Below are 27687 nucleotides of genomic sequence, written 5' to 3' on the forward strand. Positions count from 1 at the left end.
TCTCCGAGATATTGAGGATTTTAACCACGATAACTTTATATTTAAAGTAGAATGTTTTTGCTATATATTTTTATATCATAAAACATAATCATTGATGAATGCAAAATAAATGATAACAAATTGTCATTAAAGGACAATAACTCTAACGACTTTTGCCATGTTGACTTATTTGTAAATCTGTAATTGTTGATCTTTATATTTGAAACAGTAAGATTGTCTTAATCTATTATAGTTTTTCAGAGAGAAAAAAAAAGTCATTTTGGGACAATTCCTCCCTCAAGAAGTCGTCTTTAAGTTTTGAATCGAACAGACAATATATAGATCTCATCATTTGAACATATTTGCCTCTTTGTGATTTGTTTATATAAATAACATGTATATATCTATTGTTGCAAGTATATACATGTCATATAGTGAAAAATCTAAATACAAATTACAGCATATTAATAAACCACAAAACAGTTTTAAAGATAATAGATCAAACTTGCATTTTTTCCTAATTTCTATTTTTAGCCATGTAGGCCATGTTTGACTGCAGGCAAAAATAGAACAATTTTTAAACAAGATACTCTAGCTATGTGGCCAATTTTGGTTAAACTAAGACCTGCAGTTTCAGATAAGAAGATTTTTGTAAAAGTTAAGAAGATGAACAACCACATCTTTGTAAGGAAAAAGGCTCCCTTGGCCGTTTAGGCCAGGGGAGCTAAAAGGGGGGCCCAAAACTATGCAATGTTTTGGGTAGATCATGTTAAAAATCTATGCATTAACCCAACATGTTGTTTCCCAAAAATCCACTTTTGCTTAGAGAGACATGAATCTCCTTTTTCCTCTCTTTCTTGTCCTGTGGAAAAGAAGAGAAGAGGGGCAACATGTATAAACATATGGCATTGTTAGATTGTATGGATTAGAGTAAGTAAACTTTGAAGATTGAAAATAACAAAACTAGAGACTCTTAAGAGCCTGTGTCGCTCACCTTGGTCTATATGCAAATCAAACAAAGAAAACAGATCGTCAGATGGATTCATGACAAAATTGTGTTTTGGTGATGGTGATGTGTTTGGAGATCTTGCTTTACTGAACATTATTGCTACTTACAATTTTGTCTATCTATAATAAACTTGTCCCTCAAGTTACAGAGGAAAATATTTTGTAAAAACTCTTGAAAATTTTTAACCAGGTGCTCCGCAGGGCGCAGCTTTATACGACCCCGGTGGTTGAACCCTGAACAGTTGGGGCAAAGGTTACAATATTCAAGCTTGATTCTGTCTGAATTTGGATTGTGATCAAATTTAGACATAATATAGGTTTTTGTCACAAAATTAATGTGGTCAAAGATCTAACAAATATATGGCACAATACTGTGCAATTGAAGATTTTTTCTAGAAACTTTTCAAATTCAAAATTTAAAAAATTTTGAAAAAAGGAAGCCCTTAAAAAAAGGGTTACCCTCCCAAATTTTGTGAACCCCCCTTGGAGCATTAACTCTTAAACTCAATCCCATTCTTTCCATTGCAGTATTGAACCTTAGAGTACAATTTCAGAGAGATTCATACACTTAAACACAAGTAATTGTCATGATTGTTTTGAAACTAGAAACATGCTTCTTTTTGGACCTTTATTGGCCAATAATTCCTACATATTTTGGGCAATTAACCCGAAACTTAATCCCAGCTTCCCCTTTGTTATATGGTACATTGTGGTACAATTTCAGAGAGATCCATACAATAACACATAAGTTATTGTCTTGAAACTAGAAAAATGCTTGTTTTGACCCCTTTTGGCCCTTCATTCCTAAACTTTGGCCCCCATAACCCCTAAAATGAATCCTAACCTTCTACTTGTGGTTTTATTGCCGTATGATTTCAGAGCAATTTAAATACTTCTACACAAGTTTTTATCCTGAAACTAGAAAAATGCCTGTTTTGGGCCCCTTTTGTGCTCCCAATTCCTAATCCGTTGGGACCATCATCCCCAAAATCAATCCCAATCTTCCTTTAGTGGTTTTGAACCATCTGAAAAAAATTCATGAAGATCTATTCACTTAAAGTCAAGTTGATATTCGAAAACTAAAGTGTCTTCTGACGACGACGCAGACGACGACATCATACCATTATACGAAATTTTGGGGTTGTATAAAAATTAAATATAAAGGGCAATAACTCCTAAAGAGGTCAACTGACCATTTTGTTCATGGTTACTTATTTGTAGATCTTACTTTGCTGAACATTATTGCAGTTTACAGTTTATCTCTATCTATAATAGTATTCAAGATAATAACAAAAAACTGCAAAATTTCCTTAAAAATTACCAATTGGGGAGCAGCAACCTAACAACCAGTTGTCCAATTCATCTGAAAATTGCAGGGCAGATAGATATTTACTAGATAAACAAGTTAACCCATTGTAAAATTTGCTTTAAATGCTTTGGTTTCAGAGTAATAAGCCAAAATCTACATTTTACCCCTATGTTCTATTTTTAGCCATGGCGGCCATCTTAGCTGGTTGGCCAGGTCACACCACACATTTTTTAAACTAGATACCCCAAAGATGATTGTGGCTAAGTTTGGATTAATTTGGCCCAGTAGTTTTCAAAGGAGAAGATTACTAAAATTTACGAAAAATGGTTAAAAATTGACTATAAAGGCCAATAACGCCGGACGACGATGCATGACACCAAGTGATGAGAAAAGCTTACTTGGCCCTTTGGGCAAGGTGAGCTAAAAATGAAATTTTTCAAGTGTCAATTCTAATGCCTTGTTCACATGGACATTTAATCTGAATTTAGTTAATGCAAATTGATTTCGAATTACGTGTGAACTCAGCATAAATTGCGTTATACCAAGAATGTGTCCATAGTACACGGATGCCCCACTGGCACTATTTTCCATGTTCAGTGGTCCTTGAAATTGAGGTCAAAATTTTAATTTGGCATTTAAATTAGAAGGATCCTATCATAGGAAACATATGTTTACTTAGTTTCAAGTTGATTGGACTTCAACTTCATCAACAAGATACTCCACAGGGTGCAGCTTTATACGACTGCAGAGGTTGAACCCTGAACAGTTGGGATGGACAACACATTCAAGCTTGATACAGCTCTGAATTTGGATTGTGATCAAGTTTTGACTTAATGTGAGTTTCTGACACAAAAAAATGTCAAGATCTTACAAATCTATTGCGCAATATTGTGCAATTAAAGATTTTTTCTTCAAACTTTTCAAAAATTTGGAATTTGAGAAATTTGGAAAAAAATGAAAACTGCTACCACCCCCTTTTTTTTAGAAATTAGTCCAAAGCCTGACATTTCCTTATACATAATGTAAAAGTAGTGTAAGGAAGGTAAATAAGAACATAACCAACGTTTTATGTTAAATGTTTTTGAATTACCTCCCTTACACTGCTTTTAAATTGTCTTAATTAACCATCGACCAGAAAAACCTAGTTTTTCCCCATTTTGCCCCTAATTACATAAAAAAAAATGAGCAAAACCCCCAAGAATCAATACTAACCACCTCTTAATGGTATGGAAACTTGTGGTATTATTTCAGAGATTCATACACTTAAACACAAGTTATTGTTTGAAAACTACAAAAATGCTTAATTTGGGCCCCCTTTTTGGCCCCTAATTCCTACATTTTTGGGACCATAACCCCCAAAATCAATCCCAACCTTTCTTTTGTACAATTGAACCTTCTGGAAAAAATGTATAGAGATCCATTCACTAAAACAAAAGTTATTGGCTGGAAACTAAATGTGTCTTGGGACGACAACGCAGACAACATGATACCATATCATTTTAATATGACGCAAAAAATATTTTATGGTCGTATAAAAAATTCCTTGACCAATAACCTTAACCTGAACTTCGCACTTTCTAAAAGTAGAAAGATCATATCATGGGGAACATGTGTACTAAGTTTAAAGTTGATTGGACTTCAACTTCATCAAAAACTACCTTGACCAAAAACTTTAACCTTTATCTGGACGAACAGACAAACAAACAGAGGAACAAACAGGCGTACAGACCAGAAAACATATTGCCCCTCTACTATCATAGGTGGGGCATAAAAACAATATACATGCATTGTCAGAAAATATTTAATATACTTGAATTTGGTATGAGAAAAAAAAATCTCTCAAAAATCCTCAATTTCCATCTAGTTTTTCATATTTTCAATCAATGTATGTATATCATTAGCATGGCATTTTCACAGAGGCAGCTGTCATAAATGAATTTGGCTATTACTCATTGTGTTCAATCAAATCTGCATATATATATATATATAGTATAACTTGCTGATTTCCATCCTAATAATCATTTATAAATCAAACAATTCATATGTGCATCATATTTCAATATTTGATGACTCAACCTTGGATTTCCTTGACCAAGATAGATATGCTAATTTGGCTCAAAGCGGTCTCAAATCTCTAATTTAAACTTTTCCCATACTTACAAAGGATTTTATTTTCACTTTTCCTTCAGTTTAATTTAATCCTTAGAATCAAAGTGCTTTTGAGCACCAAAGGACACAGATTGTTTGCACTATGAAATTAAAATATAAATCATTGAATTATATTAAGCTAAATGGAGCACAGTTGAAGCAGAATATTCTTAATGGTTCATAATTGTAGGTGTACTAGAAACTATTTTCTTAAAGCAAAGATACATACACCAATCAGAAATGTATAATAGTTTTCCTTACAGTTATTTTAATCCTTGTTTTTGCATTAATCAGATAATCATCTTTAGATTAAAATTGTTTTTTTTTTTTAAATTATAGCAAAAAAACAAATAAATATAGTTAACTGTTGACAAAATTGAGAGAAAAAACATATGTTTTGCATATATACAACACTAGCATCTCACATTTTAACAGGTTTTACCTCAACTAATTTTTCCTCTCTGAGTTTTGTAAAGAAAATCAATATTTTTTTTTCTTATCTACTCTGTATTTAGTGCAAGAAAGACAGTATTTCATATCATAAAGATAAATCATTAAAATAATAATATATAAAAAATCACAGTAATCTGAATATATACAAAACAATTTTTTCATTGGATTTAATCTTGGCACTTGTCGACTATGTCATATGCTTCCATTTCAGAAGTATTGTTCATATTACCAGATGTATTGTTCATATTACCAGACGTATTGTTCATATTACCAGATGTATTGTTCATATTACCAAAAGTATTGTCCATATTACCAAAAGTATTATCCAACACTTGATTATCACTAAGGTCTATTGGTGGGTTCGCTGTAGGAACATTCTCAAGGTTGGCATTTACAGAATTTAAAGATGGATTTTGTGATGTACTGCAGCAGCTTTTGGGAGTAGTGTTTTCTTTACTGCAACAACTCTTTGTGACAGATTTTTGTGCTGCTTCAATGGCAACCTGATTAACTTTTCTTGTGCCTTGTCTTTTTCCTAAAACTTTCACATAATTACCAGGAATGATTCCTGTTTTTTGTCCATCAACACTTGCAAGAAGCCAGCCCTTAATTCTTGGCTGTATTTCTGAAATTAAAATGGCAATTTTTGACAATGTTAACTAATATATGCAAATCATTCATAGTCAATAAACTATGACTGAAGGTACAGGGCCAAATAACAACTAACTTATAATGTAATCTCGGAAAAGTTTCTTAGTAAACTTGATAGACCATGGCGGAGCAAATAAATCATCATGGAAATTAGATGTGCCAATTCTTTTATAACAGGCTACTAAGTATCATTGACCCACTGTCATCTGCCAATAATGGTTCCCTCAAACTGAGCTAATTACAACCTTATACTTTATAATTGCATGAATTAATTTTTTGTAAAATTTTGAAATGTTTATCTAGACTAACTTTTTGATTATCTGACTATGGATAGCCTCAGCTGATACACAACTTTAACAACAACAAAAAGTTCATGCTAATTTCCATAACAAACACATTTAATGTGTATTGAGATTTGATGTAATTTCAAATATTAAATGGATCATACTTTCTTTTCAGATTAAAATTACCATTGTAACAATCAACTTAATCTTTGTATTCATACCTTTTGGTGCCACTTTGATTTCTTGACCTACAGAAAAGGACAATTCTCCTTCATTTTCTGATTTGTAATCATACTGTGCTGTGGCAACAAAGTGGTCGTCTTCTCCTGTCATCCATTGCTTGCCTAGAAAAGATACATGTTATGATGTATATTACACTCAGTGTCATTTTAGAAATGAAAATCTTATGATCATAAACAAGCTTCTGTCCAAGTTTTGTAAAAAATAAGGATAGTTTAAGAACGTTATTAAAATTTCAAAAACTTTAACAACAGAGTGAATATTTGTGGATGCCACTGACGACGGAATGTAAGATTGCTTTTTCTTGCTTCAGTCACAGGCTCAACAAAACAGTTCCATATTATCATTTCCATACTGAAGGTACCATCCATTTATCATTGGTAGATAAAATAAAACATTGCATGTATTAAGTATAGGAAGGCAATTTTGAATTGGTATACTTTGTCAGCTGACCAAAAGAAAATTACTCTAATGTGAAATATTACCTACCACCATGACATCATTGTTTTTTTGAGAAAAAAGTTTAAAATTTTATTCACAGCTGCATCAAGAAAAAAAAATATCACTTATTTAATGTATTAATGAAAAAAACAAAATATGAAGTTTTATTTCTTACACCAATTCAAGTTTCAGTTTAACATATATATAATAAATAAATACCTGGTGTTTGTGTTACACTTGAAATCAATCTCCAAATAAGGTATGGACCACCCATAATAATGGCAAGGAACATCATTATAGGCCAGGTGCTCTTCTTTGGGCTGTCTCCATCTCCTGCAAGTGGAATTGCTGAAGCTGCTGCCTGACTCCATGCTTCATCAGTTTCCATATTTGGTCGTAGTCGTAACAGAACCAAAACTTTTCTGTATAAATATCTGATGAATTTGAAAAGTGCAAAAGCAGAAAATACAGAAGATAACTGATGTTTCAATCTTGAGAAATTGTCAGCTACACCAACGACTGCACGGAATGAATTATACACAGCTTGAAACGTAGAATCTAACATCATACTAACTGATGTGAAGGCATTTACGATACTCTCCACAGACTGAAATGCTTGTCGAGAATTCTCTTCAGCTTGTCTGGCAAATCCATTGTACTCTCCTCCATTACCATATGATCCATACTGTCCCCCATACCCTCCACCATACATACCACCACTGGAATATGGACTCATTCCTCCATACCCACCCCCATACATACTGCCACCACCATACATCCCCATACTGCTGTAAGGACTAGAATAACCACCACCATAAGGTGAGGAGAATCGGCTGTAATTTGACTGTTGTGATGGACGAGTAGGGACAGGAGGGGGTGGTCCAGCGCCTCCAGCCGCTGATGGCTGACAGCATGGTGGTAGGCCTCCTCCTGCACCAGAATTCAAAGGTGATCTGGAAAAAAAATGTATCAACTTTAGTTATTTACTTCATGATGCAGGTTTCTTATAGTCAATCTAAAAGAACCATCAGTAATGTAGTGATCTATAAAGTTTTGCTTACAGTTACAGATCCACAAATTTTCATAAGGGGGGAACTGACTGCCTAAGAGGAGGCTTGCTCCAGTCATTCTTCAGTGATTCCCTATATAATCAACCAATTTTTTCCAACAAAAGGGGGACTGGCCCCCTGAAAAACCCTTTTAATCTGCCTCTGGCTTACTAATGAGGTGTGTTCATGTATGGCCAGATATTGAGTGAATGTATAGATGCAAAAAATGATTCGGCTGCTTTATACATGTACAACATCTATGATCAAAGTAAGCTGGTATAGATTTACTGTTGTATGGAAAAGAAGAGATATGGATGTGTTTTCTTTAAAAAGCTTCCCAATCATTTTCTGCATATACATGACTTCATTATCTGACTATACATGTACAAACATCAACAGTAAGAAAAACTCTAGACATTCTCAATAAATCTATACAAACAGTGTACAATTCTGCAAATTATAATAAGGTCTGCCTTTACTAGTAGTGAAGAAAAGAAAATGGTTCAATTAATTGGAAAAGACTGCTATTCAATATTTACATAAACAAGAAAGTGATAGGTACCCTCATTATGCTAATGATTTTATAAGGTCATCAAAAATGTATTAGCTCAATATTTCTGTCACATCGTATTGTGATATGCTGGTATTTCTATTTTTTATTAAGTTGTCCTGTGTCTGATTCAACTATATCAAAAGCATATCAAACACCCACGTAAATACATATATTAACATATAAAATGAAATTATAAATTTGGTGAGATTGTAGAATCAAAAACAGAAGTTTTGAATTACTAGTTTCTTGTACCTAATATTGTAAGAAATTATTACCGATAATCATTTGATATCATGTAAAAATATTTTACTGTGCCATCTTTCTGCTTAGCAGTTACAATTTCATGTATAACAATCTGAATAAAATACAGATCACTTGTCCAATATTTTCATCTTCTATATATATATAAATGGACTAGATTAAACCCAGAACTTGTTAATTATTCCTGTATCTACTGTCGCTGTGCCTAAGGTAAACCTACATGTACATGGACATGTCCAAGAACAAAATATAAGTCCCTACCTGATTGCTGAAGGAATATATCAATTAATAAGAATGGTACATTTTTTTTAATCTTCCAAAGATTTGTAAACTACACAAAATGTATACTGTAAATTCAGAAATTATTGCGTGCATTTATTATTGCGATTCTGTCAATTTACACTTGAATGCGATTTTAATTTTTACGATTTTGAGAAAAGTCATGCTTAATTCAGTTAAAATATTACAAAATGCGAGTTTTAATTATTGCGTTTACAACTCAGACGCATTATTCGCAATAATAAAAACCTCGCAATAATTTCTGAATTTACAGTAGTATATACATTTACAAGAGGGTAGTTATGCCCTTTACTGTCAGGCATCAAATTGATTAATATATTAACGTGATTCATCAAAATATCCTTATTGTGATTCGTTTGAGGTTTATTTTACCGGATATTTAGAAATGTGATGCATTAAATTACGTAGATTTTTTTATCTTCTAATAGAAGGATACATTTCATTAGCATACACCAAAAATTACTGCTAATGTCATTTGGCAAGGATTTTTACTGTTATTCATCATGAAGGTATCCACATGACAACCCTAATCAAATCCTACACAACCAGAGGACAGTGCACAGGGGTTTGTTTCAATTTGGCGTGTTTACTACATTGTATGTGGGATTGTGGGTCTCATTGGGGTCTAGATGTGACGCAGGATTGCTGGTTTTTTGTTAGCGTGACACATGAAAGTCAAATTATTGTGTCGTGAAAACAGGAAATGAGGTCTAGCGGGACCAGGGAAATGATAAAAAAATGAGAATTGCTTACGTTTAAAGTGTAAGCGGGATACAGGAATCTAACAAAACAGTAAAGTGGATAGGGGATAAGAACCCCCCAATGATACCCCCTTGTATCCATACGAACCCCGAAAATATCACGTAACAACCCCTGTGGGCGGAGGCTGAGTAATTCTAAATTGTATTTTTTTTAAGTTTTAAAGGAAAACCACAGTGGCGGATCCAGAGGGGGGGTTCCGGGGGTTCGCACCCCCCCCCCTTTATTTTGGCCGATCAATGCATTTGTATCGGGACATATGTTTTGCACCCCCCCTTTGCCCTGGGATATTTTGCCCCCCTTTGGAAAATTCCTTCATCCGCCCCTGAACCAATAATGTGATCATAAACATCACAATGTCAGAATATTCAACACGTTAAATATATAGAAGAAGAAGATGATATACGAAAATGTTTGTGACTCGATTGATAGATAAGAGTTGTTTTTCGGTCAAAATGTAGGATGCAAGATTGTACAGCAAACATGACAAATTTTAAAAATAACAGTTAGACATGGACTTACCCTGACATATTATTTAAAGGAATACTTCCAGCATTTTGTTGGTTCACACCTGCAATTTCCCAGGGTTTAGGAGGTGCTGCCATTCCCCCATGGGTTGAAACGGTGGTTGAGAAGGTTGATAATTTTGGGACTGTGAAATGAAAAATGAGTCAATGACGGATATGAAGTGAGACAAATCCGGAAAATAAAACGATCTAAATACCAGAATCATATATATATATTTCTATAAATATTTGTTTTCCGATTCCAACAAAATACGTTCAAATTAATTTGTTAAACGACAGCTATATTGAGTTTCAACAGACTTGATTTTTGTTGCTGTATTAAAACACAGATTTTTTTTCAATAACTGACTGGACTGGCAATAGCAGAATATTATGTCTCTCCTGGCAATAAATAAAGTGACATTTTGGACAATAAATGTTTTAATAGATTCTTTATAATTATCAGTCCTCTCTTTGGTTAACTTTGAAATATTTAATATATCTAATGTTAACCAAAGAGAGGCTTCTTGTGGGAAATTGTTTATTCATTTGATTTTTAAATAAAAGTTTTGAATGTAAAAATGATCTCCCCGTAAAGTTTGTCGGGTTATGAACTGAAGTTAGATTTTAGAAGTGCTATTTGCAAATTGTGTAGATCTGCTCATAAGCATGAAATTGAATCTGGTCGTTTTATCAATTATTCCACGAAATGAAAGAATTTGCAAATTCTGCTCTGGCTGTGTTGAAGATGAAATTCTTTTCAAAAACTTCATTATACCTATGCCCCTAAAAAATAAAGTATGTCCTTCGACTTGTTTGTCGGCTATGCTAAAATAGTTCACTGATTTGACAGCACAAGTATAAAATAAATAATAAACTTTCAAATAATATAATAAATGAGCAATATGCATAGAGTCAAATAAGTGTAAAAACATATTTTACTATCTACATCTACAATCCCATGGGGGACTCCTTTAACTACAGAAACTTTTTCCGATGATTCTCCCTCACCGATGACTTGTTGTGTACGTTTAGCTATATATGATTCGGATTGTATCCACGTGAGTAGTTGTCCTGGTACTCCATATAATGCTGCAGTTTGTTTAACAGGCATACATAAGGCCTCATACATGTAGGACACGAGCATAGACCTTAGAAAAATCAAAGATAACCATATCAATCTGATCATCTCTGTCTAGAGCTGATGCAAGCTCATGCCAAAGCTAGCTGAGTTAATTCAGTTTCACAGCTTCATCCTGCTATGAAACCATTCCAAGAAATATATACATATGGTAAAAAAAGAAATCCACAAAATAAAGGAAGATATCTTCAAACTTTCGAAATAACATTCAACAACATCAAAGACAGATATATGTTGAGTCTTTGTGGTAGGTTTTCAAAACAGACACAGTGTGCGATGCATGATTTTTTTATTAGTTGTGAGTGGCTTTGAGCTAGCTGTCAGTATAACTGAGAGTGATCTCAGATCTGTCATTTCTTTTTGTTGTTGTAGTATTTGTATTTGTATCCATCTGATGACCTTTTTCAACAGATTTGTTTTAGTCCGTTCTCATGTTGTACTGTTACACCACTGTCCCAGGTAAGAGAAAGGGGGGGGGGGTGCGATCCCGCTAACATGTTTAACCCCGCCACACTCTGTATGTATGCGTCTGTCTCAAGTCAGGAGGGCATCAGGAGCCTGTCATTCAGTGGTTGCCGTTAATCAATTGAGTTATCCCATAAGCGTGCGTGAGTGTTTTGGTGAAACGTTATATGAATATATTTTTTTCGGATTGATTTTGGGGGAGGGGTGAATCATCTCGATCGTGCATTTTTGACAGCAATCATAATTTCTAGTTGGACAGTGAAAATGTGAGTAAAACAAATTGGGACTTTTGGTTCGGTGATTATATTTGTTAATCGTACAGTGATATAAAAAGGCGATAACAAAACTAAAACAATTAATATCTAGGTACTCACGGTAGGCTTTTGGGAAAATTATTCGGTCTGTATTTGAAAAAATGAGAGAGGTATGGACATATTACGAGAAATCATACTTTTAAACAGGCCACCAATAGGTGTCAGACCACCAATTATAAATCCCTATCTGTTCAACCAAATTTTCCAATTTTCACAGATTTCTAAATATTTTACCTTAAGTTTAACTTCATAGAAACCAGGTATCCTGAATTGTAAATGTATCGGCAGTAATCCTCTTGTGCCAATTACTGTTTTTCAAGGGTATCATTTGCGCCAAATTTTATTTTTCAAATGTATCATTTGCGCCAATAAACGGAACTCATTTGCGCCAATTTACATGTACACATGTATATCATAAATAGTAATGATTAATATTTATTCTTATTTTGGCTTAAAAGTATCGTATGGTCTGAGATATTTCACCGTGAAGATAAGCATCTGGAGAGAAATGACTTGAAACGCAGTAGACAGTCCATGTACAGAGAGAGAGAGAAAAAAACTTATTGCTTTGCTAAATATTTGATACAAGATATGCCCAGAGAAGAAAATATAAGCTTTTGCTGATTATGTTTTAGCCACATACGTTGATGACACACTGCTTTGGTCTCACCATCCGTATGTGCTAAAACTCCAGCTACCGCACGCCGTATAAGTAATGGAGCAGAAGCCTTCCACGGGGAAATATGTTTCAATGTTCGTCTTTTTGGACCATAAATTGAAGTTACAAGCTACTACATACGTTAAATTAGGATGTACCCAAGCAGCAACAGTAAGAAGAAAGAATGTTTTAGAAAAGGAAACAGTTGCCGTGTAAACTGCCGGTTTCAAGTCAGAATAAAGTGGAGGGAAGATTTTTCTTCTATTTGGCGCAATCGTATGTTTTATTTTTGGCGCAAATGATGCCATGTAATTTTAAAATAGTTGGCGCAAAAGTAGCATTGGAGAAAAGAAGTTCTGGCGCAAAAGGACACATTTTTGGCGCAAACGGATCTCTCCCAATGTATCAGCATTCTACATGCCAATTTTCACCATACCTTTAAAGCCTTCTAACAAATTAACTGACCTTCAAACAGGGATACTCAAAAAAACAAACCTGGTTTTCTGGAAATCTAAAATTAGTATACTATGGAGCGCATTAATCCTCAATTTTTAATGCAAACTCATAGACAAGTAAAATTTGGCTCATAATGATCTAGATATATAATAATAATAATAATAATAATAATAATAATAATAATAATAATAATAGCTTTATTTAAAGAGAGTAACTTATTTGGATTAAACCAATTTTCAATAAGGCTCTCTATAATATACATACAATGTTAACAATATGAATAAAACATAATTAATCTACTATTACACACATGTTAAGAATAGATGTATAGAAAGTAATATAACAACAACAACAACAACAACAACAACAAAAACACCTATGGTATACATTGTGGCTTAACTTAAAAATTTAACACTTTTCAAAATAAAATGACTTGTAAGAGTTTTTAAATGCAGATATACTTTTTGATTTTTTAATTTCACTGGACAATGAATTCCACACTTTTGGACCACTAAAAGAAAAACTAGATTTGTATAATTCTGTATTTGATTTAGGGACAATAAAATTATCCGATGATGAAAGTCGAGTATTGTATGATTGTTTACTACTTGTAGGCACAATAAGACTTGATAAATATTTTGGTGCCAGTTGGTGTTTTGATTTAAACATTAATAATGATTTGTGGTAAGATATTCTCTTAGTAACAGGAATAATTCCAGATTCCTTAAATAGTTCACTGGATGGTTTACGAATATCGTGTTCGTTTAAAATAATTCTAGCTGCCCTTTTTGCAATTTTAGTAAACTGTCAACTAAAAACTTGTTACAGTTTCCCCATACTGAACAACAGTAATCCAAATGTGAAAGAATATGCGCATTGTAAAATAGAATTCGTGCATTGTGATTCAAGAATTTCTTGATTCTTTTTAATAAAGCTAATGAAGAATTAACTTTTTTGATTATATGATTAATTTGATCATACCAAGAAAGAGTTTTGTCAACAAAAATACCTAGGACTTTCTCACAGTGACTTTCATTAATCTTTTGGCCATTAATGGATACATTTAATGTGTCATTACACATCACAGACAGTTTTTGTTTTGAACCTATACACATTGTCTTAGTTTTTGACACATTAACTAACATTTTGTTTTCATCAACCCATTGACAAATATTTTCTAATACAACATTAAGTGTCTGACTTATATACCTTTTGTCTTTTCCAATTACAGAAATAGTGCTATCATCAGCAAAAAGATCAAGATTATGATTAGGATTACACAAATGCAAATCATTAATAAATATCAAGAATAATATAGGACCTAAAACGGACCCTTGAGGTACACCTGCTTTTAATGTAGATACATCTGAAAAAGTATTTGAAATTGATACGACTTGATGTCTATCAGCTAAATACGAAGTAAACCAATGAATAGAATTATAAGAACATTTATATTTTTGTAATTTTTGAAGGAGCAGTTTGTGATTTAGAAGATCAAAAGCTTTACACAGATCTAAAAATACTGCTCCTACTAAATTTCCTTCATCAATGGCTTTTAACCATTTATCTAACAAAGAAGTCATAGCAGTTTGACAGGAATGGTTTGCACGAAAGCCTGATTGCATGACATACAATAGATTATATTTGTTTAGAAAATTCATCAAATGAGTTTTTACGTGTCGCTCAAGGATCTTAGATAGTAATGGTAAAATTGCAATAGGTCTGTAGTTAAAAACATCATTTTTTTAACCTTTATTTTTAAATACTGGTAGAACTTTAGCCAGTTTAAATAACGATGGATATACTGATTTTCTGATGCTTAAATAAAAAATGTGGCATAATGGAACTGAAATTAGGTGTGATGACATTTTTAAAAACTTTGCACTGATATTATCAAGACCTGTTGCTTTTTTCTCATCAAGTGTGATTAATTGATGGAGAACAAATTCACTAGTTATTTGTGGTATGGTAAAAAAGATATTTTCTGGTACACGACATGAAATATAATTATCAAGTTTTCCAGAACAACTGGTGCTTGAGTTTGAATTAAGATTAACATTTTCAGTAATATTTGTAAAATAATTATTGAAAGTATCAGCAATGCTTTTAGGGTCTGTAATTGGTTTATTGCTACAGTTATTTAAGATTGCATGGTTATGATGATTTTCACTACCATTTACATTATGCAAGTGCTTCCATAATTTGCTGCTATTTCCTTTTTCTTGTTCTAATACTTCAGTATAAAAGTTTTGTTTTGAATTTTCTATGAGGTATTTAACCTTGTTTCTCCAAAATTTATAGTTATATGTGTCTTTTTTCTTATGATAATAATCACGTTTTTTCATGCCCTCCATAATTTCATCATTTATCCACTGATTTTGATAAACATGCTTAACTCGCTTTTTAATGAGAGGAGCATGATGATTTAACACTTCAGTAAAACTATTTATAAAACTTAGTAGCGCTTCATCAGGGTCATCAATTTCTAGTATACTGTCAAAGGGACACTGAGATAAATGGTGAATAAAATCAGTCTCGTTGAAATATTTTTTAGATCTATAAGTTATATAATCATGGATTTGCTTTTTCGTTTTAAACCCTCTTTTATGAGAAATACATACTGGATAGTGATCACTGATTGAATATTTTGGAACTGCAATATAATTAATATTTTCTGGCAGATTACAATACACATGGTCAATTAAAGTAGATGAAGTTTTAGTAACTCTGGTAGGTTCTGTAACCATTTGACTCATGTTGAAAATATTTTTGATGTGTGACCACTTAGCATGGTTTTTACTTGACATTATATCAATATTAAAATCTCCCATATATGTCTCTTTCACCAAAAGTTTCATTTCTGCATATTTGTTGGTTAGTTTAAGTAAACAAGGACATCAAAAGCACTCTTTTGTGTCAGAGTAGGGCTACTTTTACATACGTTCTAAATTGGGGGGAGTAATTGGTGGTCTGACACCTATTACGGGGCGTCGAATGGGACTCTTGTGGTTTTGTACAAAAATCAATTATGTCATAAAAAAAATAATTTTGTCTTACAAAACTACAAAACTATGTGATACAGACTTGTTTTATGAGAACTTCAATTTTGTGATGACAAAATTCATTTTTGTGATGACAAAAGTTATGCAAATATAAACTTATTTGCATACAAAATTGACTTTTGTTACCTGATATGGAAATAAAAACACAAAAGTCAGTCGTGTGAGACCAGATTCAATTTTGTGAGACAAAATTGACTTTTGTGAGACAGAATTCAATTTTGTGAGACAAAATTGACTTTTGTGAGACAGAATTCAATTTTGTGAGACAAAATTCAATTTTGTCAATTTTGTCTCACAAAAGTCAATTTTTGTCTCACAAGAGTCAATTTTGTCTCACAAAGGTCAATTCAAGTTGTCTCAAAAAAGTCAATTTTGTCTCACAAAAGTCAATTCAAGTTGTCTCAAAAAAGTCAATTTTGTGTAACACAAGCCGATTTTGTATGCAAATTAGTTCACAGAATCCAAACTAAACTAATTTGCATGCAAAATTGACTTTTGTCGCCCAATTTTCAAATTAGGTTACACAAGTCAGGTCTGTGTAACTAAAATGAATTTTGTCAGGACAAAAGTCAACAAAAGTGACTTTTGTCCACTGAAAGATAATTTTGTATGACAAAATTTTAAATTTGTAGTATGCTACGAATTTTGTTAAACTGAACTCATTTTTGTTGAACAAAAGTCACGTTTTTCTGTACAAAATTGAATTTCGAGTACAAAACCACAAGAGTCCCATTCGGCTCCCCGTACCTATGGACGTCCGAGAGAGGTGTTGCAATGCTTCTTTGGTATACAGAGAGCGTGAGATTTTTCCCTCACGAGGCATTGAAATACAATGAATGGGATAAGGACTGAAAATCATTTAAACAAAGTGTTTGATACTTTATACTTAAGTGTAAACGCCAATAGCATCTATGTACGAAAAGGGTACTGAGCTGACTGTTCTTGTAAACGTACTAACACGATTAGTTTTCCGTGTATAGTACATATTCTACACGTGTGATTGTGTTAAAATCCTTCAACCTTAATTACCACTATAACAGAAAAGAAGTTTTACTCTACGACTTTTGACAAAAGCAAACAATGTGATTTTGGGTTGTTGCCGGTTGAATCGTGTCTTGTTGACTTTATCCTTGTATTTTAGCCTTACTTTATTATTGACATGGACAGTTAAGTGGTTTGTCATATTTTATCAATCACCAGGACATCCGGTCAAACCGGACAACAGTTTAACTCTACGTTATATTTCCTTAAAATATGTAAAAAAAAAAAGGAGGAACGTTGACATTTAAAAACATGCCGCTTTTAGTTTTAACAGGAATCCAAGTGGACATTTGTAACAAATTTCAAAGATAGATGTTTTTTTATATCAAGGATTATAGTACACATGCCGACAAACAGTAAAATGAAGTTTTCCTTTTTTGTTCCCAAATATTCAACGGTTGTGATTTTGTTTTACATGTATAATGCTGTATTATTTGTGTCAACAAATGGAGGTACGTATGTATGGTCTTTGCGCATTCGCTTTCAGTCCATAAGAAACGTTAAGTCTAAACTCAAGTATAGATGGCTCAAGCACTCGTGTATGTTAACGTGCAGGTTTGAAAAACACAATATTTGAAAAAAAGTCTAGTGCTTTTACCAATAAAAAGTAACAAGTTGACTGAACCACTGAGTCTGTCCAGTAATATACGGGTATGACAATGTCCGATAATTGCGTGTCTACCAGATCAAATCTATGATGTTAGGATATTAGTGCCATTATTTCGATCCTTTGACTCACGAGGCACGTTGCCACGGATTCATGTAATTTGACAGCGTAAAAAAACGCAAATAAAACCGGTTGAATATACCCCACATATTACTGTCATAGTACTTTTGAACTAAGATTTTGTGACAGCATCTACTTTGTCAAACAGATTTTTTATTGATGTTTATTGCATGTCGTGACAGTTTTATATATACGATTGGAACTTTAAAAAACACCATCACTAGATAAGAACATGATATACACAGTCGGGTATGATGTTAGCAAGTATCACTATGGCACTGAAGATGCAGAGCAGCGGGACATACGGCAATATGCCACGCAAGTTTCTATTGAACCCTTTTGAAAATCCTATTTTTATCACTTACGCAACTAAAACAAAGTTGTCATTCAGAACACAATTTTGCAGAAATATAGAATAGAAGGTATAATTTAAGCAAGGATTTGTATATCGAAATCCGTGATTTTAAGTGAAACAGGTCAACTGCACTGATATAGAATTGTAATATCACTATTATGAGTATCAAGATTTCATATATCTGGTTTAAACTGAGACATATTATACATATGGTCTCTGGTTTAAAGTTTGAAAGTCACAATTATGATTCCTCCGTCCAAATAAAAAAAAATATATTCTCAAACAATATGTAGTTTTATTTGTTTATTGAAAAATCGAAAAATGTGACGGGGTTCTATTTAATCCTGATTTGATCAAAAAAGTTTAACAATTAACTTAGTACAAATTTAACTGTGTATATGTCGTGTACAAGTTGCGATTTTGTACAGGTTATAATCTGTAAAAAAAATGTGTATATGTTATAATTCGTGAAAAAAATATGTGTACATGTTATAATTTGTACAATGCAAAAATACAAGTTATAACACGTACACAAAAGTACTTCATACATGTTATAACATGTACAAAATATTGCTTAGAAATGATTTTAACTTGTACAAAATTTGAAAATAAAAAATACGTTTCTATCATTACCATTACTATTATTATTACTATCTGATTACATTAACCTGAAGTATTTTCATCATTTTTTTGTGTTATTGTCCAATTTTGTTAGTTTGATACCTTTTCGATACAAGTACTTAATACTTTAAAAATAAAAAGGATTTTGAAATACACATTTAGTCAATAAACCGACATCATGCGGTATTCTCTGGCCTGGAATTCAAACATAAGAAGACTTTAAAGCTATATTTGAAGCAAGTTCTGTATTCAATAATACAGATAGTGAAGACCCCTTTACCGAGACAGTCTGCATGCGAACTTAATACCCACACTGTCGGAATTTGAAACTGACAAAACAATGTTAGAGACTGATATATATTACCGACACAAACACTGAAACTGATATTAAATTGAATGGTCATGCTTCAGCCGACAAGAATGGACACAAGATTGGGTTAGAAACAGAAACAATGGTACTTGAATGAATTCAAGTAATGTTAACATGGCTAATGCAGCAATTTTAAGCATGACCACTGTGTATCATCGCCACTGCCTGGGAATTGGGTACTAAAGAAGCGGAGGGAATTCCTTTAATTTAGTTCATTTCTAGCGGTTTGGTGAGGGTATCGCTTCTGAAACGATTTACTGATGTATAGACCATTACTTTTTTTATACCAAAAAGTAGCAAATACATACAAAATGTTATGTTATACTCCAAAACGGTACACTTCGTACCAGAATATTTCGAGGCCAAGTCTAGTTTTTAGCTCACCTGGCCCGAAGGGCCAAGTGAGCTTTTCCCATCACTTTGCGTCCGTCGTCCGTCGTCCGTCGTCGTTAACTTTTACAAAAATCTTCTCCTCTGAAACTACTGGGCCAAATTGAACCAAACTTGGCCACAATCATCATTGGGGTATCTAGTTTAAAAAATGTGTGCCGTGACCCGGTCAACCAACCAAGATGGCCGCCACGGCTAAAAATAGAACATAGGGGTAAAATGCAGTTTTTGGCTTATAACTCAAAAACCAAAGCATTTAGAGGAAATCTGACATGGGGTAAAAATGTTTATCAGGTCAAGATCTATCTGCCCTGAAATTTTCAGATGAATCGGTCAACCCGTTGTTGGGTTGCTGCCCCTGAATTGGTAATTTTGTGGAAATTTTGCAGTTTTTGGTTATTATCTTGAATATTATTATAGATAGAGATAAACTGTAAACAGCAATAATGTTAAGTATAGTAGGATTTACAAATAAGTCAACATGATCGAAATGGTCAGTTGACCCGTTTAGGAGTTATTGCCCTTTATAGTCAATTTTTAACCATTTTTCGTAAATCTTAGTTATCTTTTACAAAAATCTTCTCCTCTGAAACTACTGGGCCAAATTGAACCAAACTTGGCCACAATCAGCATTGGGGTATCTAGTTTAAAAAATGTGTGGCGTGACCCGGTCAACCAACCAAGATGGCCGCCACGGCTAAAAATAGAACATAGGGGTAAACTGCAGTTTTTGGCTTATAACTCAAAAACCAAAGCATTTAGAGGAAATCTGACATGGGGTAAAAATGTTTATCAGGTCAAGATCTATCTGCCCTGAAATTTTCAGATGAATCGGTCAACCCGTTGTTGGGTTGCTGCCCCTGAATTGGTAATTTTGTGGAAATTTTGCAGTTTTTGGTTGTTATCTTGAATATTATTATAGATAGAGATAAACTGTAAACAGCAATAATGTTTAGTAAAGTAGGATTTACAAATAAGTCAACATGACCGAAATGGTCAGTTGACCCGTTTAGGAGTTATTGCCCTTTATAGTCAATTTTTAACCATTTTTCGTAAATCTTAGTTATCTTTTACAAAAATCTTCTCCTCTGAAACTACTGGGCCAAATTGAACCAAACTTGGCCACAATCATCATTGGGGTATCTAGTTTGAAAAATGTGTGGCGTGACCCGGTCATCCAACCAAGATGGCCGCCACGGCAAAAAATAGAACATAGGGGTAAACTGCAGTTTTTGGCTTATAACTCAAAAACCAAAGCATTTAGAGGAAATCTGACATGGGGTAAAAATGTTTATCAGGTCAAGATCTATCTGCCCTGAAATTTTCAGATGAATCGGTCAACCCGTTGTTGGGTTGCTGCCCCTGAATTGGTAATTTTGTGGAAATTTTGCAGTTTTTGGTTATTCTCTTGAATATTATTATAGATAGAGATAAACTGTAAACAGCAATAATGTTTAGTAAAGTAGGATTTACAAATAAGTCAACATGACCGAAATGGTCAGTTGACCCGTTTAGGAGTTATTGCCCTTTATAGTCAATTTTTAACCATTTTTCGTAAATCTTAGTTATCTTTTACAAAAATCTTCTCCTCTGAAACTACTGGGCCAAATTAATCCAGACTTGGCAATCATCATCTTTGGGGTATCTTGTTTTAAAAATGTGTCCGGTGACCCGACTATCAAATCAAGATGGCCGCCACAGCTAAAAATAGAACATAGGGGTAAAATGCAGTTTTTGGCTTATAACTCAAAAACCAAAGCATTTAGAGCAAATCCAACACGGGGTAAAATTATTAATCAGATCAAGATCTATCTGCCCTATAATTTTCAGATGAATCTGACAACCCATTGTTGGGTTGCTGCCCCTGAATCGGTAATTTTAAGGAAATTTTGCTGTTTTTGGTTATTATCTTAAATTTTATTATAGATAGAGATAAACTGTAAACAGCAATTATGTTCAGCAAAGTAAGATTTACAAATAAGTCAACATGACCGAAATTGTCAATTGACCCCCTAAGGAGTTATTGTCCTTTATAGTCAATTTTTAACAATTTTCATAAAATTTGTAAATTTTTATTAACATTTTCCACTGAAACTACTGGGCCAAGTTCATTATAGATAGAGATAAATGTAAGCAGCAAGACTAGTAAAGTAAGATTTACAAACACATCACCATCACCAAAACACAATTTTGTCATGAATCCATCTGCTTCCTTTGTTTAATATTCACATAGACCAAGGTGAGCGACACAGGCTCTTTGGAGCCTCTAGTTTTTTTTCTCTCTGGATAACTCGTGTCTTTGATACCTGGTAGTTGTTTTTGTTAATCTTCTTTAGACTATTTTATCAATATCGTATTTCTTATTCGGAGAACATACTGAGTGAACTAGCATAGTCCAAATGAGTTCTGACCATGGTTTTATACAACGGTATCAATGTCTCAGTACCAAAATATTTAAAAGTTCTTCTGCAAATTTAAAAACTGAGTTGGTCTTATTCGTAGGTCTCATTGGGGTCTAAGCGTGACGCGGGATTGCCGATTTTTTGTAAGCGTGACACGTGAAAGTCAAATAATTGTGTCGTGAAAACGGGAAATGAAGTCTTGCGGGACCCGGGAAATGAAGTCTTGCGGGACCCGGGAAATGAAGTCTTGCGGGACCCGGGAAATGACATAAAAAATAGAATTGCTAACGTATATAGTGTAAGCGGGATACGGGAATTTGACAAAACAGTAAGCGGGATCCGGGATCGGAACCCCCCAAATGAGACCCCCTTATTCACAGAGGCGGATCATTTAGGGGAGGGCAGGGGGCCCGGCCCCCCCAAAAGGCTTTTTAGAAAATAATTTGGTAGCTTATATAGGGAATCACTGAGGCGTGACGAAATCGGGCTCCCTCTTAGGCAGCCAGTGGGCCCCAAATTATGAAAAATTATAGTTCCGCCACTGATTCACTTGTTTGCTATTGTGTTATTTGTTGAGTGGTCAGTATTATTTGATTTCTTACATATTTTCATGTATTTACATTTTTCAGGGTGAAATTTTATCATTAATAAATTATAATCTCGCCTGTATATTCTGCCTTATTATTATTTTCAAAATGGTTATAAAACCGTTTTTAAACCAAATTTTGTACATGTTAACAACATCTACGAGCATTGGAGGATTTTGGGGGGGGGGGGTCCAGGGGTTGGAACCCCCTTTTTTTGACGATCAATGCATTTGAATGGGGACATATAGTTTGAAATCCCCTTTTTTAAAATGGCTGGATGATCCCCGATCCGCCCCTGACGAGGTACTTTTGTACATGTTCTAGCTTGTATTTTAGCATTGTACAAATTATAACGTACAATATTTTTGTACATGTTATATCCTGTACAAAATTGCAACTTGTACACGACACATACATCATACATATCACGTGATACATATATCAGAGACATATATACACACATGTCTCTGCACACATAGGGACACTCCTTACTGTACAGATTGTCCGATTCGGATACAGTTCGTTTCTGTCCCATAGAGAGTTTTGTTGTTAGTTTAATGACTTCCTGTTCTATCACTTTTTGTATTTAAAAAAAATATCAAAAAAGGATGAACTTGTTCGAACCTCAGAGACACTTCTTGTTAAAGAAGTCTCAGATTAAAAGAACAAGCAGTACGGGAGGACTTTTAAAAATGAATATTCTAGCCTGATAATGACTGAAAAGAAAACATAACATAAACCATGAAATACGTAACAAGATTGTAGACATTGTAGGTTGATTCATCAGCGACATCACATATGATCTTATTAGATTTATATTATTTTGATTTTGTTTCATGGTTCAAAGATTTTTACATTGTTCAATATTTTAATATGCTTTACCCACATTATTATTGGGAGTGGCACATATAAACCACAGACAATATTTGTATGACTATGAGGAGGGGGGATAGGAGGGGTCCTGATCCCGAAATCCCGGGCTTAAAAACACTAAATCCCGAGGTCCCGAAATTAAATAAAGTAACTTCCCGACATCCCGAAATCCGAAATAAAGAATTCCCGGATCCCGAAAGGGTCAATCCCGAAATCCCGAGCTTAAAAACAGCCGATCCCGGAGTCCCGATAAAGGTCCTATCCCCCCTCTATGAGCAAGAGCATGTTAGATCAGGAACATATATATTAACGTTAGATATACTGTTCCCAGGTTAGATCATGTAAAGCAGAGACATGTATTCACATTGGTGGCCTTGGAATGTTTTCTGCTCTTTGTTGGGATTGTTATCTCTTTGACACATTCACCATTCTCAATTTTATGTATTTGGATAAAGTATATTATTAATATCATATATATGCCGGATTGATAAAATTTTACATAAAAAAATATGTATAAAATAGAAATGTAACGTTGAGCTCTCTGTGATTTCATTAATGTGGACACTGGACAACACAGTGACCAAAAATGACATCAGGTTTTTGCTGGAATCCAAAGAGTAGACTGAATAACCTGTCTCTTGTGTGTTGTTCAAAGTTTTCCTTTAGATTAAAACTCAAATATTAAAAAGATTTTACTTTGATTTTCCCTCAGTCTATCTGACCCAAATCAGTTTAATGATTTTGGTTATTACATTAATACACTGTTTAGTTATGGTCACTTTAACTTGAAACCTGGAACATATGTTCATTATTATGTGAACTTTTTAAATGATATGTCAAATTCCAAAGATCACTGAGCATTGAAATCTGATACCTCATTGTGCAAATATAGTTAGAAATCAGTTCATTCTCAAGTTAAAGTTTATGGTGAAGGTAATTTACCATGAAATTGTGGTTACATCAACCTGAAACTTTATAGAACATGGACACAACATATTTGTACATTTAGAGGACATGTTTTTCAACAAACTTTTAGCCTTCCAATGGGAACCATCTGTGCCACTCTTCTTTCTGACTTGATCCTTTATTCTTATGAGGCTGACTTCATACAGGAACTTCTTACATGTAGCAAGAAGGAAAAGAAGTTACCAGAAGCAACATCATTTAACTTTACTTTCTGCTATATAGTTGATTTTCTCTGACTAAATAATTCAAAATTTGGTGACTATGTAGAACGCATCTATCCCATCAGACTTGAGATAAAGGATACCATACCCGTAGCCAAGGGGGTTCGGGGGGTTTGGACGAACCCTTCCTTGAAAACAAATAAGCACTGTTAAAGTCAAGGTTCTGTTCGAATTGTGACTGTTAAAGTTGAGTTTGTGAGTCCAACGAAACCCCCTTTGGAAATTCCTGGCTATGGGCCTGGATACAACAGATGCAGTTAAGTCTGCCTCATATCTTGACTAGCATCTAGAAATTGGCAATGAGGGTTGGTTGGAAACAAACCTCATTGCCAAAAGATATGATTTCAGCTTCCTGATTGTGAACTTTCTATTTTTATGTAGAAACATTCCAACATTGCCTGCATACAGACTATATTTCTCCCAATTGATTAGATATTCATGGGCTTGTATTTCCTATCATGATTTCCTTGATAGAGGATTGTTGCACAAGGAAGCTATTAAACCAAGAGTTCCAAATGGTGAAGTTTAAGTCATTCCTTAAATTTTCAGCTACCATCACGAGTTGGTTGACTGTAATGGAATATCTGCTTCCCAAATGATATTGGATATGTTTCTTATGTCTTTACTACAATCCACTCCCTTTTCACGAATGTGACCTACCTAATTTTGAAATTTGAAAGTGCAAGCAGGACATTGTGTCCATACATTGTGTTCTATGGACTTGTTTAACTGTATTATATAACTGCAATTTCTTTTTTTTGATTTAGAATTTAGCAAACGTTATATCTATGTCATATTTCCATTTATAACTGCAAGAACTCATTTTCCAATAAAAAAAAAATCCAAAAAATCATCAATTAATGTAAAATTTAAACTGATATTTGCTCAATCAAACAGCTGATGTGTCTTTCCTCTTACAGATGTGTTTCCTCAAGGCTATGTTGAATATTTCAATAGAATTCAATGCAGTGATTGCCGTATTAGATATTTTAACTGAAAAAGTACAAGTTCTATGTCTTATTGCATGCAGGAAGGATTGGCAATATTTATTTTGAAATTGAAATATTAATCGGTAAATAATAGTCTCACAAAAAAATAAAATAATGGCAGATCAAAATAGAATTGAAATTCTTATTTTTCTCAGTACCAATTATGTGAAGTTGGTATGTACTTGTTATGCTCAAATTGTTTTTTTGTTTTTATTTTCTTTCTTACCAGAACATATATTATAGATTTACAAGCTTTTCTTGCACTGTTTTTAATGTTCAAGTTCCAGTGGTGTATCCGAAATTTTCATCAAAAAAAGGGGGAAGGCACTGACTGCCATTAAAGAGGGCCAACTTAGTCATGCTTCAGTGATTCACTAAATAATTAAATAAAAAAAAATCCCACAAAAAGGGGGGACAGGGCAGTGGTTGTTAGTTGTTTTATCGTTTAGGGAATCTTATATTAGTAGCACATTCTTGAAAATCTGTTTAATCTTCTTACAACAATAATTTTAAAAGTAGATACATTTCAGAGCAATGACATCAATATTTCTATATTTGACGACTGTATATAAACCAATAGATGTCTTTATATTTGACGACTGTATATAAACCAATAGATGTCTTTATATTTGACGACTGTATATAAACCAATAGATGTCTTTATATTTGACGACTGTATATAAACCAATAGATGTCTCTATATTTGACGACTGTATATAAACCAATAGATGTCTTTATATTTGACGACTGTATATAAACCAATAGATGTCTTTATATTTGACGACTGTATATAAACCAATAGATGTCTTTATATTTGACGACTGTATATAAACCAATAGATGTCTTTATATTTGACGACTGTATATAAACCAATAGATGTCTCTATATTTGACGACTGTATATAAACCAATAGATGTCTTTATATTTGACGACTGTATATAAACCAATAGATGTCTCTATATTTGACGACTGTATATAAACCAATAGATGTCTTTGGTTGTTGTGTCACTGTATTGAAGTCTGACTTATATTTCTATATTTGACGACTGTATATAAACCAATAGATGTCTTTGGTTGTTGTGTCACTGTATTGAAGTCTATATAAACCAATAGATGTCTTTGGTTGTTGTGTCACTGTATTGAAGTCTATATAAACCAATAGATGTCTTTGGTTGTTGTGTCACTGTATTGAAGTCTATATAAACCAATAGATGTCTTTGGTTGTTGTGTCACTGTATTGAAGTCTATATAAACCAATAGATGTCTTTGGTTGTTGTGTCACTGTATAGAAGTCTATATAAACCAATAGATGTCTTTGGTTGTTGTGTCACTGTATTGAAGTCTATATAAACCAATAGATGTCTTTGGTTGTTGTGTCACTGTATTGAAGTCTATATAAACCAATAGATGTCTTTGGTTGTTGTGTCACTGTATTGAAGTCTATATAAACCAATAGATGTCTTTGGTTGTTGTGTCACTGTATTGAAGTCTATATAAACCAATAGATGTCTTTGGTTGTTGTGTCACTGTATTGAAGTCTATATAAACCAATAGATGTCTTTGGTTGTTGTGTCACTGTATTGAAGTCTATATAAACCAATAGATGTCTTTGGTTGTTGTGTCACTGTATTGAAGTCTATATAAACCAATAGATGTCTTTGGTTGTTGTGTCACTGTATTGAAGTCTATATAAACCAATAGATGTCTTTGGTTGTTGTGTCACTGTATTGAAGTCTATATAAACCAATAGATGTCTTTGGTTGTTGTGTCACTGTATTGAAGTCTATATAAACCAATAGATGTCTTTGGTTGTTGTGTCACTGTATAGAAGTCTATATAAACCAATAGATGTCTTTGGTTGTTGTGTCACTGTATTGAAGTCTATATAAACCAATAGATGTCTTTGGTTGTTGTGTCACTGTATTGAAGTCTATATAAACCAATAGATGTCTTTGGTTGTTGTGTCACTGTATTGAAGTCTATATAAACCAATAGATGTCTTTGGTTGTTGTGTCACTGTATTGAAGTCTATATAAACCAATAGATGTCTTTGGTTGTTGTGTCACTGTATTGAAGTCTATATAAACCAATAGATGTCTTTGGTTGTT

At 33.4% G+C, this 27687-nt stretch overlaps 2 protein-coding genes across 2 annotated transcripts in view; one reads left to right on the plus strand and one right to left on the minus strand.

The window, feature by feature from the left end:
- Positions 1 to 4083: 4083 nt before the first annotated feature.
- LOC134694704 (peroxisomal membrane protein PEX13-like) lies at positions 4084 to 10108 on the minus strand. Its single transcript, XM_063555749.1, has 4 exons — positions 9958 to 10108; positions 6733 to 7466; positions 6054 to 6176; positions 4084 to 5522 (listed from the first exon to the last, which is right to left on the minus strand). Exons 1-4 carry the CDS (start codon positions 10038 to 10040, stop codon positions 5065 to 5067), a joined length of 1398 nt encoding a protein of 465 aa, XP_063411819.1. The 5' UTR covers positions 10041 to 10108; the 3' UTR covers positions 4084 to 5064.
- Positions 10109 to 17278: 7170 nt separating this feature from the next.
- LOC134694712 (mucin-22-like) overlaps positions 17279 to 27687 on the plus strand; it is a 48001-nt gene continuing 37592 nt past the window's right edge. The window contains exon 1 of the mRNA XM_063555758.1: positions 17279 to 17530. Within this exon, the coding sequence (XP_063411828.1) occupies positions 17422 to 17530 (109 nt within the window). The 5' untranslated portion in view covers positions 17279 to 17421. The remainder of the gene's footprint in view (positions 17531 to 27687) is intronic.

The sequence above is a fragment of the Mytilus trossulus genome, chromosome 1, assembly GCF_036588685.1.
Source record: "Mytilus trossulus isolate FHL-02 chromosome 1, PNRI_Mtr1.1.1.hap1, whole genome shotgun sequence".
NCBI lineage: Eukaryota > Metazoa > Mollusca > Bivalvia > Mytilida > Mytilidae > Mytilus > Mytilus trossulus.

Excerpts from the sequence above, each read along its gene's own strand:
- LOC134694704 (XM_063555749.1), bottom strand. The coding sequence starts at position 10,040 with ATGGCAGCACCTCCTAAACCCTGGGAAATTGCAGGTGTGAACCAACAA. Across the intron at positions 7,467-9,957 it reads CCTTTAAATAATATGTCAGG|ATCACCTTTGAATTCTGGTG; the intron begins GTAAGTCCATGT and ends TTTTTTTTCCAG. Across the intron at positions 6,177-6,732 it reads AAGTGTAACACAAACACCAG|GCAAGCAATGGATGACAGGA; the intron begins GTATTTATTTAT and ends TATCTTTTCTAG.